The sequence below is a fragment of the Pteropus medius genome, unplaced genomic scaffold (assembly GCF_902729225.1).
Source record: "Pteropus medius unplaced genomic scaffold, Ma_sr-lr_union100, whole genome shotgun sequence".
NCBI lineage: Eukaryota > Metazoa > Chordata > Mammalia > Chiroptera > Pteropodidae > Pteropus > Pteropus medius.
The window spans coordinates 274,327-288,889 of NW_024354498.1; the positions used below are offsets into that span (position 1 = coordinate 274,327).

At 36.3% G+C, this 14,563-nt stretch overlaps 1 protein-coding gene and 1 pseudogene across 1 annotated transcript in view; one reads left to right on the plus strand and one right to left on the minus strand.

Annotated features, from left to right (window-relative positions):
- APOO (apolipoprotein O) overlaps positions 1-14,563 on the plus strand; it is a 29,510-nt gene that overhangs the window by 14,539 nt on the left and 408 nt on the right. Inside the window, exon 5 of the mRNA XM_039852258.1 lies at positions 9,272-9,337. Within this exon, the coding sequence (XP_039708192.1) occupies positions 9,272-9,307 (36 nt within the window). The 3' untranslated portion in view covers positions 9,308-9,337. The remainder of the gene's footprint in view (positions 1-9,271; positions 9,338-14,563) is intronic.
- Positions 4,031-4,146, minus strand: LOC120594313 (uncharacterized; annotated as a pseudogene).

Sequence of the window (14,563 nt, forward strand, 5' to 3'; positions counted from 1 at the left end):
CTTTCTCTAGTCGGCTGTGCCCTTGCCCTCTTCCGAGTCATTGAGAACTTAGTGTTCTTCCATTCGTTTACTCTCAAAGCATAATTTTCCTGACAGCTGTCTGTTCTCAGAAGAAGGTAATAAAATCAATGTTAACTACTTAAACATTTAGCACAAGGCTTAAATGAAAAACAGCAGAAGGCTCCATGAATTTAAGATTGAATATACTTAGAGTTCAGGAATGATTTGATAGTGGAATGCAATTGGTTTTCATTGATTTCCCTGCCCTCCTCTTGTTGGATTTTGTGTGTTTCAGTGTTTTTGTTTTGTTCGATTTGGTTTTATTAATGAGAACAAAGATTTAAGCTACCCTGGAATGGGAATCTTTCAGGGCTCAGGAACTGTCTTTCCGAAGGGAATTGGGGGACACCTCATGAAAGAAGTTTTTGTTTCTTTGCCTTTTTGGAGATTGGTTTTCAAGTCAGGCTTCAGTTACAGTCTCAATTAGTCTCAATTAAGTGTAATCTAATTAATAATTATTTGTACTGTAATGATGTGACAGATGTACATGCTTTTGGTTGTAAATAATTTGTGGACACTATTTAAAACAAAGCCCTGAAATTTTAAGTGGTATGAATGATGGCTCAGTTCTCAATTACATTATTTCCCATGGAGCTATATTACTCTCAAAGACTCTAAATAAGTATGGCATTTTCCTGCTCTGCCAATCCTGTTCCTCTTTTGGGAATTCATTCTAAATGTTTGCACTAAATCTTCTACCAATAAAGTTTAGATGAGGTGGTCTTTCAGTTCAGTCATTGTCATTGGTCAGTTAAAAGGAATTTATCTGCTTCAGCTAAAGTGAGCTCTTTGTCAGAACTGTGAAGCAAAGTTGGACGTGTCCAGAAATACTGTCATTGTAAGGTGGTCTAGGGATTGTTTTTGTTTGAGATAAAAGAACATATAACATACAGTGGACCCTTGAACAACACAGGTATTAGGGGTGCCAACCCCCACGCAGTTCAAAATCCATGGTTAACTTTTGACTCCCCCAAAATTTAGTTGTCCCTTGGTATCCTTGGGGGATTGGTTCTAGGACCCCCATGGATACCAAAATCTGCAGATGCTCAAGTCCCCTGTATAAAATAGCATAGATCAATGCATACAGTCGGCCCTCCACATACGTGGACTCCCAACTGTAGATTGAAAACAGTACAGATATTTATTGAAAAAAGTCACATATGAATGGACCCACATGATTCAAACCCGTGTTGCTCAAGGATCAACTTTATATATACAGTTTAAAATTCAACAATATGGCCATACATATACCAATCACACATCCACCTTTTAAAATAGGAAATTACCAATGCCTTCCAAGTTCTCCATGGGCCCTTCCATCTCTCCAGAGAGAACCACTATCCAAAATTTTGTGTTTTTCATTCTCTTATTTTTCTTTAAACTTTTCTTTTAGTTTAACCACAGATGTATATATTCTAAAACACTGTAGTTGAACTTACCTGTTTTTTGCCTTTCTAATATAAATATATCAAAAAGCACATATAAAGAGTTTATCTAGATGGAATCTTGCTATGTATATTATTTTGTAACTGATTTTGATCCCTTAACATGTTTATGGACCATGTATGGCTGTGGTTTATTCATTTTCACTGCTATAAAGTATTTCTTGGGGAAAATACTTATGTTAATGGCTGGTTGGGTGGTTTTAAGTGTATTGTTGTTGCACACAGAGCTGTGAGCATTTTTATGTCTGTGTCTTGGTTTATTGAGAGTTTTTCTAGCTTGGAATTTCTGGTTCTTGGGGTCTGCACATCACTTTTGCTAGATGATGCCAAGTAGGTTTCCAAAGTGGTTATTTCTATTTTTGCCACTCTGCTGGCTTTAAAGTAGTTTTTCATTGTGGAGTGTGTGCGTGATGGGGTGTGGGTTTACTTTATTCTCCATTTTTTTTGGGAAAAAATTTTAAAACCACAGAACAGTTGCAGGAATGCTACAATGAATAGGCCTTTCACATAGATTCACCGATTAACACTTTGCCACATTCACTTTTTACACACAGGTGGGTGCTTACATACTCATGGTATTTTATTTTTCAGAACCATTTGAGAGTGAGTTGTAGATATTGTGCTTTCCACCCGTATCTAATTTAGCATGTCTAAAGAACATGGACATTCACTAATACAATCATATACCATTATTGTACTCAGGAAAGGTGACATTTCACTGTTTACATAAACATTACCTAATACACATTTCATATTCCGATTCCCCCAGTTGCCCAATTATGTACTTTCCTTCAACAACTTTTTATTTCTTTTTATAGCCAAGGAAATTATTATAAGGAAAACACCCTTGCAATCATCATCTAGGACAAAAAAAAAAAATAGAACTTTGCCAGTCACCCCAGAAGCCCCTGAATGTAGTAATAACTTGTCTGTCTTTATGGCTTTATTTATCCCCCTCACCTTAGTCTTGCCTGCTATTATTTCTGACTTCACATGCCTTTTAAGTCATTTTTTTCTTTTTGCCTTTTAAGTCACTTTTAATCTACAGGCTCTCTCTTTTCATCCGTTTATTTTCCTTACCATGCATCTATTAAAAGAACTTGGCACGTCGGACCTATAAAGTTTCCAACAGTTTGGGTTTTGCTGATTGTACACTTCAGACGCACTCAGTTGAACAAGTTCCTGTCTTCTCTGCATTCCCTGCATTTCCGTTGGTGGCTGGATCCAGAGGCTGCTTAATCAGTTTCATGTCTTATCCCGTTGGCAAGGCTGTAGACCTGCATAGGCACATAAGTCTAGTTTTTACTTTGCTCTTTTGGTGTTAGTGGCTGTTGATGCTCAATGCCTAGACCCATTGGTTCACTGAGGAGTAGAAAATGGTGTTTTTTACTTCTGTCATTTCATTTTCACATATTAGCTGGAATAGTTTAATAAGGAACCACTTTCATTCATCTACTATTTAGTTATCCAGTTATAAGAAAGAGACGATAAATGCTTGATTTTTTTCTATTTATCCAGTTTTATTGAATTGGTTTCCTTTCATCTTCAGAAGGTCACCAATTAGGTTTTTTTTTTAATATCATGATGAATTTGTAGATTTAAACATTTGGGTTTGAATGCTTTCTAATTCTTATCCTTATTGAAGTTCAAATGGTCCCATTTTGGCTACTAGGAGTTGGCTCTGAGTACTTTTGACACGACGCAAGTAGTCTGTGATACTTTCCTTGCTATCAAAATGGTCCCAGAATTTCTCACTGTTTTTGTAATGTATGTTTCCTTGATTACTAATGAGGTTGAGCATCTTTTCACATGTTTATTGGTTTCTTCTTCTTGAAGTGACTTTTTATGTCTTTTGGCCACTTTTTGTATAGGTCATTTGTCCTTCTCTTAAAGATTTATAAGGAGTCTTTTTTTCCTAGATACTAATATTTTTGGTCACATGTTTGCAGACGTCTTCTCCCAATTTGAGGCTTGTCTTTTCAGTTTTGGTGTCTTTTGATGATAAGTGGGGTTTTTAAAAAATTTTTAAATTGTAATTTTTCAGTTAGAGTTGACATTTGATATTATATTAATTTCAGTGTACGGCATAGTGGTTAGACATTTATATAATTTACGAAATAATCCTCCCAGTAAGTCTAGTACCCACCTGGCACCATACATGGTTATTACAATATTATTGACTGTATTCCCTATGCTGTACTTAACATACCCATGACTATTTTGTAACTACCAATTTGTACTTAATCCCTTCACCTTTGTCACCCAGCCCCCCAACCCTCTCTCATCTGATAATCACCAGTTTGTTCTCTGTATCTATGAGTCCGTTTTTATTTCATTTGTTTATTTTGTTCTTTAGAGTCCACATGTAAGTGAAATAATATGGTATTTTTCTTTCTCGGTCTGACTTATTTCATTCAGCATAATACCCTCTAGGTCCATCTATGTCGTTGCAAATAGTAAGATTTTTTTTTATGGCTGAGTAATGATGATCAGAAGTTTTTTTTTTTATTATTTATTATTATTTATGCCTACAGCACCTGGTCTTCCTAGGTGGTCTCCCATCCAAGTACTAATCAGGCCTAACCCTGCTTAGCTTCCAAGATCAGACATCGGGCTTGTTCAAGGTGGCATGGCCGTAGACCATGGACCGTGGCTCCGCTGGGGCGTGAATCCAGGACCTTCTACATGTAAAGCAGATGTGCTAACTGCTACGCTATGGAACCATGTCCCCAGAAGTTTTTATGTAGTTGATTTATTGATTTTTTTCCATTATGGTTTTCACTCCTTGATTCTAGTTGCTTAATAAAAGCATGGGACTATTTATTGATTGTCCATCGCTAATTTGAAGCTCTTTCAGAATAGTCCCAGCCCAAGGTCTGAGTATCAGAGATGGAGGCCAGTTGTGGGTGTCAGGCCCCAGGGTCACAAATGGCTCTTTTGGAGTTGGCCTGTAATCAGCCAAATACAACAGTATGTCTCAGTAAATGTCATGTTCAGTTTTCACTAGGTTTTAAAATAATATGACAAGTTACTATCAAAGAATTATAGAATGACTGTTAGAGGCCAGCAGTAGCTAAAAAGAAAAATCTTCATTCTTCAAAGGGCAGGAAAATACATAAGGAACTATAAAATCTCTTACTAGCATGAAAACTGAGCAGAACTTCTGAAGCCGAGCTCCTAGTAGTTGTATTCAGACCCTTGCTGGCTCAGCAGGAAAATGAAAGGGAAGCAGCAGCTACCACCCTGAGTAAATATGCCCTGCTTTCTCTTCCTCCATCTGAAATTCCTTAGCTTTCTAAACACAGTCAGTCCAGTTTAGCTGTAAGTTATGTGCTTTAAATGATTTAAAAATGGTCATCTTTGAAATAAGCCAGTCACAAGTGGAGAAATACTGCATCATGATTCTACTTATGTGAAGTATCTATAATAGTCAGATTCAAAGAAGCAGAGAGAAAATGGTGGTTGCCAGGGGCTCTGGGGTAGGAAGGGGAAACGGGGAGTTGTTCAATAGGCATAAAGTTTCAGTTATGCGAAATGAGTAAGTTGTAGAGATCTGCTTGACAACGTTGTGTCTGTAGTTGACAATACTGTATTGTGCACTCAAAAATTTGTGAGGAGGGTAGATTTCATGTTAAGTGTTCTTACCACAATAAAATAAAAGTAAGGACAATGTAGTGGGTTTTCCATAAAGCTAAATTCGTTCTGAATTTGTGCCCTTTGTAGTTTTCGTTGTTTAAAATTCTTAACGAAAAAAAGGCAGTAGACGATGAATGTTCTTTTTTCTTTTTTTAAAAACATCATTACTTAGCAAAATAAAAAGTTAGAAATCCTGAAAAAAAAAAAAAGATCATCTCCTTTTTTGAAAAGCATACCCTTTTGGTGTCAGAAAAGGCAGACCAGCCAGAGTGCAGTGTGGCCCAGTGGCCAGGGGCAGGGGCAGGTTGAGGGGGGCATCAGGCTCTGCCCCCGTCCCACCGCTTAGAATCTTGGAAACCTTGGGAAATTGCTCAGAGTTCTAGAAAATGTGGGTAGTAGGTCATGGGGGCTGTTTTGATGATTAAATGAATTTATCCATGTTAGAAACACATAAAATGGACAGACTCTAGCATGATAGCCATGATAGATGTCATGTGACATCTGCACATTTTCACTTCTGCCTGAGAAGATAATTTCTGATGGAAAAGGGAGCCATAGGGCCTAACCTCATCAGTCAAGAGTCTTCCTGTCAGTGTTTTAGTGTTTTACTGCTGCCATAACAAATGGCCACAATTTACTGGCTTAAAGGAACACAGATTTATTACCTTACACTCTGTGGGTCAGAAGTCTGGTGCTAAATCAAGGTGTCAGCAGGGCTGCAATCTTTTCTGGAGGCTCGAGGGGAGAATTCTGCTCATTCAGGTTGTTGGCAGAATTCAGTTCCTTGTACTTACAGGACCAAGGTCTGTTTTGCTGGCTGTCAGCTAAAGGCTCTTCCCAGCTGCTGGAGGCTTCAGCATTCCGTGGCTTGTAACCCTCTTCCTCCATCTTCAAAGCTAGCTACTGCAGGTTGAATCCTTTTTACTTCCCATTTCTCTGTCCCAGTCTTCTGCCTCCTCCTGAGACTATAGGAACCCGTGCGATTCGATTGGGCCCACCCAGATAATCCAAAGTAATCTCACTTACTTTCAATAAACCTCTTTTTAACTCTTTTTGTTCTTCATTAATTACATGCCCAAACATTTTTAATACTCATCATCTTTAGGTTCTGCCCTATTCTATTTGTTTACCTCCAGCTGATTAGCATCCTTAATTCCAATGCCACCTTAATTTACCTCTGCCATGTAAAGTAACACAGTCACAGATTCCAGGATCAGGATGCAGACATCTTTGTGGGGCCCATTATTCTGCCTGCTACATTTAGTGAACTGGAATTTCACTGGGGTCTTTAACACACCATTTATCCTTACCTTTTATTACCTCATCCAAAAAAGTTAAGTGACCTGCCACATAGGATAGGTAATGTTTATTGAGCACTTGCTGTGAGTTTGGCCCTGGGCCCTGAACTCTTTGCTCAGAAGAGTCTATGAGGCAGATTCTGTTATTATTCCCGTTTTACAAATGAGGAAACTACACTTTGGAGAAGTTAAGTAATTGATCAAAGTGATTCTACTGGTGAGGGACTCAGACTTTGAGTGGGCTGCTATACCCCAAAGGTTTGGCTGGAAATCCCCCTTTCACATGGTAGTGCATACTAATTAGAAAAAAATGTTTTGATTAAAACAAATATTTCAATTTTGCTAATAGAATTTATTGTTCATGTTTGTGGACATGGCAAGAAAATAAATTTTCTACTATAGCCTAGCCAAGTTGACACATAAAACTAAGCATCACAGTGCTGTTTAGCTTATTGCTCTAGCCGTTTGTAGTCCAATATGGCAGCCACAGCTATTGAGTACTTGAAATATAGCTGGTCTGAACTGAAGTGCTGTAAGGATAAATTCACACCAAATTTGGAAGACATAGTAGAAATAAAAAGAATGTAAACTATCTCATTTTTATATTGATTATATGTTGAAATAATAGTTTAGATATGTTGGGTTAAATAAAATGTATTGATATACTAAAAAGCAATGAAACCCAATATGTGTTAAAATTAGATTATAAGGAGAATTATTGAGTTATAAATTATATTAAATAAAATTGTTTGAAAATGCAAAAAAAATTAATTTCTGGCTTGTGCTAAATCACAAACTGCCTTTTGAAGTCAGAATGTTCTTTTTTCTGAGCTCATAGAGCTTTGTGCCAAGAGAGATCTGATTTGTAATAGGGTGGATGGGCTCAATATTTCTTTAGTGAGATAGTCGACTGCCATGTTTTGTTGTACTGTAAGTGATCTGTCACCAGACAAGAAAATTTCCTAAGCAACAGAGTTGTTTTCCTCAACCAGATGAATGTTTTTATGTGTTCGTTTTCTTAATGTCCAAAAGATAAAGGAGCTTATAAATTGGCATCTTATGTTTTTGAGATTGAGATGCTGGCAAGTATAGATAGAATATATAAAGATATCACTAGAAGTACTTGGCAAATATTATGTTAAGATAATTCAGACCTAAGTATATTTAACTAGGTAGAGAATCACATAGTTTTTATGACAGATCCAATTGTCGGAAATGGTTATCTCACTTACTTCCAATAATCCTTTTTTAACTCTTCTTGCTCTTCATTAATTACATCCCCAAACTTTTTTAATACTCATCAGATCTCTAGGTTCTCCCCCATTCCATTGATTTATTCAACAAATGTTTGAATACTGTGTGTTAGGAGGTCCTGGGGATATTGTGTCCTCATGAAGCTTATATATTATGAAGGATTCAAATATGAATAAAAGATTTATACAAGTCAGGAAGCTCACGGGTACTATGAATGTGAATAAAATGTTCTTATCTAAATCTAAGGGCAGTGGACAGGGGAAAGCCTTGATCTAAAGGGCGAATAGCATTTAGCCAGGCAAACCTTGGAATTGTTCATTCTAGGTCAAGGGATACATTTTGCAAAGGTCTCATCCCAGGGAAGATCTTGGCAAGCTGGAAGAGCAACAGAAAGAAGGCCTCTGGGGCTGTGTGTGTGTATGTGTGAAAGTCACTCTGGAGGAATAGAGTAAGATGCACAGGCACTGGGTCCTGTAGAGCTCTGTTCAGAGTAACAAGTAGACCTGGGTATTGTATGATGATCCATAAGCAATGTGTATGGCCTTGTTCTCTGGGACTCCATTGTCAAGTGGATATGGTCTGTAGATAGGGTGACCATATAACTTATCATCCAACCTACGGTACTCTAGAGAAAGTGAAAGGGGGCACTATTAATTATGCTGGGACATTGGGTATAAACCAGTATAATTTGGGCAAGCCAGAATGTGTGATCTCCATGCTTAGAGACTAGGTTTCAACTACTCCAGTAAGCCCGAAGTTGCCTAGAAACCATGCTTTGAGATTACAGGGTTAGTCACATGTTCCTGCTTTCTCACTTTTTCCCTCCTTTACCCATGGATAGCTGAGAGACGGCCACCAAGAGAACCTATACCAAGTCTAGACCACAGAATCACAGCCTCATTGCTCGCTTAACTGCAGCCTTGTGTTTTTCAGATTGCTATCTCATAGGAGCCCAGATCTTTGATGTACATCAGGTCTTACTAACATGTTTTCAGAATTAAAGTCTTAAAAACATAAAGGAAAGAAAGAAAGTCCATTTAGTACATGGACTTTCCCCACTAGAAACTTTCCTACATCTCTTCTCGTGGATGACATGTCCTAACTATACGTTCCCAGATGGCAGCCAGGCAGAATGGGTGTGGTTCGATTATAGCCTCTTTCAGGATAAACATGTTTTGCGATTTGGCCCCTATGGTAGATGATACCCAGAGCAGAGTACCTACAGGAAGTATCTCCATAGCTGTCAAACCTTTAACAATGACCATGGCATGAAGTAGTAAAGAAATCTTTTCACTATTGATTTGAATTTTTAAATAGAATCAGCTGTTTGGCTGAATCTGTATAGTGAGAATTCATGGAGCTTTATTTCCTGCTCTCTGTGCATAAGTCACTCTACAGCAGGGAACCTTAGTAATTCCTTAAGTTTTCTGAGAAATATGTCATTCTGCCTAATAATATTGAATGTTTGTATTCAGCCAAATACTGAGGATTGGCACTTTGAGGTGTTCTACTATTTCTTTAGATGTTTCATTATTTCTTTTCAAACTGTATTAATAATCTTACTTTTTGTTTTATAAGCCAGGAAATGTGAAGAATTCACCCGGAAATAAGTAGAATACTCCATGCTCTGCCCATTTTAATCAGGTAAAGAACAGGAAAATTCTGTGGTTACTTTTATCATTGTTAGCACCAGCTGAAATGCATTGTCTTTAATTTAATTATAGATTAATTAAAAATAATTAATTATAGCAGTTTCAACTTTATATGGAAACATAAGAGTCAGGATGATATTTCATTCCATTTTTAATTTCTGGGCTCAGGTGCCATGACTTATATAATTGTGTTTGTTCCTGAGGTGTACCTGGGTCTTTTAGACAAGCTAGAACCTGACAGTTGTTATTTGTCTACAAAACTATTTCAGACAGTTGAAAAATGCAATTATTTCTTAGGTTTATTATTTTTAAAGAACACTTCAGTATAGTGAGCATACTTATGTTCATCTAATAGTCATTCAGTAAGCATTTGTTGATGTTATTTTTACTTGCAGTCGACATGTGACATTATATTAGTTTCAGGTATACAACATAGTGGTTAGACATTTCTATAACTTACAGAGTGATCACCCTGATAAATCTAGTACCCACCTGACACCATACACGGTTATTACAATATTATTGACTATATTCTTTATGCTATACTTTACATCACCATAACTATTTTGTAACTACCATTTGTACTTTTTAATCCCTTCTCTTTTGTCACCTAGCCTCAATCCTCCTCCCATCTGGCAACCATCAAAATGTTCTCTGTGTCTATGAATCTGTTTCTGTTTTGTTCGTTCCTTTATTTTGTTCTTTAGGTTCCACATCTAAGTGAACTCATATGACATTTGTCTTTCTCTGACTTACTACACTCAGCTCAACACCCTCTAGGTCCATTCATGTTGTTGCAGATGGCAGGATTTATTTATTTATTTGTTTGTTTATTTGTGGCTGAGTAATATCTCATTGTATATAAATGCCACCTCTTTATCCATTCATCCGTTGATGGACACCCAGGTTGCCTCCATATCTTGACTGTTGTAAATTATGCTGCAATGAACATATGGATGCATGTGTCCTTTCAAAGTAGTGTTTTGAGTTTCTTCAGGTAAATACCCTGAAGTGGGATAACTGGGTCCTTCTTTGTCTCTTGTTCTAGCCTTTGTTTTAAAGTCTATTTTGTCTGGCATAAATAATGGTACCCTAGCCTTTTTTGTGTGTTTCCATTTCCACGAAACCTCTTTTTTCCGTCCCTTTACTTTCATTCTATGTGTCTTTCAATCCGAAGTGAGTCTCTTGTAGGCAGTATATTTCTATCCATTCAGCCACCCCATCTTTTGATGGGAGCATTTAATCCATTTACATTTGAAATACTTGTCGATAGATATGTAGTTATTGCCATTTTATTCATATTTTTTTTTCTCTTTTTTCCCCTCTTTTTCTCTTCTTAAAGAAGTCCTTCCAACATTTCCTGTGATTCTGGCTTAGTGGTGATGAATTTCTTTAGCTTTTTCTTATCTGGGAAGCTCTTTCAATTCTACATGATAGCTTTACTGGGTAGAGCAATCTTGGTTGTAGGTCCTTGCTTTTCATCACTTTGACTATTTCATACCAAGACCTTCTGGCCTAAAAAGTTTCTGTAGAGAAATAGGCTGACAGTCTTATGAGAGCTCCTAACTGCTTTTCTCTTGCTGCTTTTAAGATTCTTTGTTTTTAACCTTTGGCACTTTTAATTATGATGTGTCTTAGTGTGCGCCTCTTTGGCTTCATCTTGTTTGGACTCTCTGCACTTCCTGGTGTTGTATGTCTATTTTTCACCAGATTAGGGAACTTTTCAGTCAGTATTTTTTCAAATAGGTTTTCAATTTCTTGCTCTCTCTCTCTTCTCCTTCTCGTATCCCTATGATGCAAATGTTGGTTTGCTTGATGTTGTCCCAGAGGACCCTTAAACTATCCTCACTTTTTTGGATTTTTTTTGTTGTTGCTGTTCTGATTAGGTGTTTTCTGCTGTCTTATCTTCTAAATCGCTGATTTCAGTCCTCTGCTTCATCTAATCTGTTGATTCCCTATAATGTATTCTTCATTTCAGTTATTATAGTCTTCATTTTTGACTGGTTCTTTTTTATGTTTTGTATCTCCGTTTTTATGTTTTCTATCTCTTAGTTAAAGTTCTCACTAAGTTCATCTGCTACTCTTCCCCTAAGTTCATTGAGCATCCTTATAACCACTGTTTTGAACTCTGTTTAATATTTACTCATTGAATACCTGCTAAGTACAAAAACACTAGTTATATTAATATTATTTTATATATATTAAAAATTGTATAGCAGCACTTGTGATTTCCTGACAAATAGATTAAATTGAATTTGGAAACAATCTAAATATTTGGCTACAGGAAAACGACTTAATTATGGTATGTCCATAAAAGGAATATTATTATGTTTCAGTAATATTTAATTGCATGGGAACATGTGCACAATTATTGTTAAATGGAAGAGGAAAAGAATAGTATGATATATTTTTAGAGAAGATAAAGGCCAGGAAAAAGAACAAAATAAGTAGTACCCCCTTATCCATAGTTTCACTTTCCATGGTTTCAGTTACTTGTGGTCAACCGTGATCCAAAAATATTAAATGGAAAATTCCAGAAATAAACAGTTTACAAGTTTTAAATTGCACACTGTTCTGAGTAGCATGACTAAATCTCGTGCCGTCCTGCTCTGTCCCACCCAGGATGTGAATCATCCCTTTGTCTAGCGTATCTACAATGTACCTATACTACAATAAGATACTTTGAGAGACCAGGGTCACATAACTTTTATTACAGTATATTGTGATAATTTTTCTATTTTATTGTTAGTTATTGTTGCTAGTCTCTTATTGTGCCTAATTTATAAGTTAAATTTTGTCATAAGTATGCATGTCTAGGAAAAAACATAGTGTGTATGGACTTTGGTACTATCCATGGTTTCAGACATCCACTGTGGGTCATGGAACATATCCCCTGCAGATCAGAGGGACTTTTGTATATATCTTTTTATAATAGAATTATGGATGATTTTTGTTTTTTAATATAACTTTCTATATTTTTAATTTTTTACAATGAATATAAATTTTCTTTTATAATAAAAATTTTTTTATATCATTGTTACATTTATTGTAAATCTTAGCTTCTATTTAAAATTCATGAAAGCCCTGGGTTTGAAGTTTTTCTTTTTCAAGCTGTCTTCATATTTTGGGAGATCCAGAGAGTCATATAATCTTAGAATTTGAGAGGGGGTCATCTGGCTCAACTCCCAGCCTCAAGCATAAATCCCCTGTAGCCCTCTGTGCTCCCACTTTTCATCTCCACTGATAGAAAACTCACCCCACAAGGCAGTCATCTTTGGACAGTTCTTATTTTTAGGAAGCTATTTCTTATACTAAAGCAAAAGTATGTCTCTTTGTAAGTCCTACACAATGGTCCTGATCCTGTGTTAGGGGCTACAGAAAACAAATCCAGATCCTCTTTCACATTCTGCCCCTTCATATAGTAACGCTAAGTCAGTAGTTCTCAAATATTGTTATACAAACAAATTACCTGGGGATCTTGTTAAAATGCAGAGGCCTAAGCCCCACCCAAGAATCGGCATCTCTGGCAAGTGGGGCCAGATGTGCATCCAGTGCGCTATTAGAGACTAGAGGGTGAGCAGCAAGGAAGCCACACATGTCCTCCAGAGACTTTACACTCATTGAATATGGTTATCTTTCTCTACAGGGACAATGAGACATGGAATAAAGGGAAGCTATGTAAATATCCATTTTATTTTTCAGAAATAGTCTGGGCCAGAATTCAACTTATGGTATATACAATCTTGATTTCATTCTTTATTTTTTAGCTCTTTATTGGAGATGTATTTTTAATTATGCAAGTGATGCATATTAGTTGTAAAGAAAATTTTTTAGATATTTTTAAAGCCTGTCTTGTCCTCTATTCCTTTCCCAGAGGTAATTTCTGTTAGTAGTTTAGTGTATCATTCCACACTTTTTTTGTCTGTGTGTAAATATGCATGCATCCATATGTGCTTCTGTTTTTTTGACAGGATAAGATTATATTCCTTGTATTATTTTGCAAGTACCCTGAAAGCTCCATGAAGGCACATATTATAATTGTAAATGCAAATTTTGCAATTACACCTAAAGAAATTAACACTAAATCTTTAATATCATGTAATATCAAGATAGTATGCAGATTTACCTGATTGTCTCATTAATAACTTTTTACAGTTGATTCGTTTGAATCAGGATCTAAATAAGATCTACCTATTGCATTCGACCAATAGGTTTCCTAAGTCCCTTTTAAACTATAATCGTTCCTTCTTCATTTTTCTCTTACCATTTATTTGTTGGAAACCTGGGCTCATTTGCCCTTTAGAATTTCCCAATTGTGGGCGTGGCTGAGTGCATCCATTTAGTGTCATTCTGTTTATCTCTTGGTTCTTCTCTTCCCTGCGATTCTCATAAGCTGATAGTTGGATCTGAAGGCTTAATCAGATTTAGGTTCAATTTTTTGGTAAGAAAACTTCATAGACAGTGCTGTGTTTAACTATGTTGAGTGAATGAATGAATGAATGTGCTTTTTTTCCACTTAATATATTGTGTACATCTTTCCCTGTTGGCATTTACAGATCTATCTCATTATCTTGCATAATAATTTCCTAGTATGGACTACCATGATCTATTGAACCCTAGTTAATATAGGTTGTTTCCAGTTTGTAGCTTTTAACAATGCAGTAAATCTGTTGAATTCTTAGAGAAGTCCCAGGCAGATTAATAAACTGAGACAGAAAAGGTAAGCTACCGGTTTAAATGTTTAAGAATTTTTGGTTTTATCTTAAAAGATCAAATGAGTAATCAGTCACTGGCCCATAAAGTATTTGTAAACCTCTAATTGCTAAGTAGATTAATTACATATTTGGAAAAAAGCAATGCGGAGAGGAGCTGGTTTGTCTTTAGTGTGTCTTTAGATTTCTGTGTCCCATTCCAGAAAAGAATGATGGGGCGATGTGAGGAAAGGTATACATCAGACTGACAAGGATATAATCGTATCCTCCTCCAACAGACGAATGGAAACGTAGTTCTTTTGTTTTCAGAAGAGATGAGATGTGATGTGTGTGCTGTGCCATTTAGGCATTTATTTTTTATTTATTCATCCATCCATCTGTTAAATTATGCTCAGATACATAGCCATTTGAGAATGTGAATGTAGTATTGATGAAACACAAAACCTTCCTGGTGTTTAGTTGCCCATCTATAAAATGGGAATAATTATATTTTTCTGTGGCTCCTT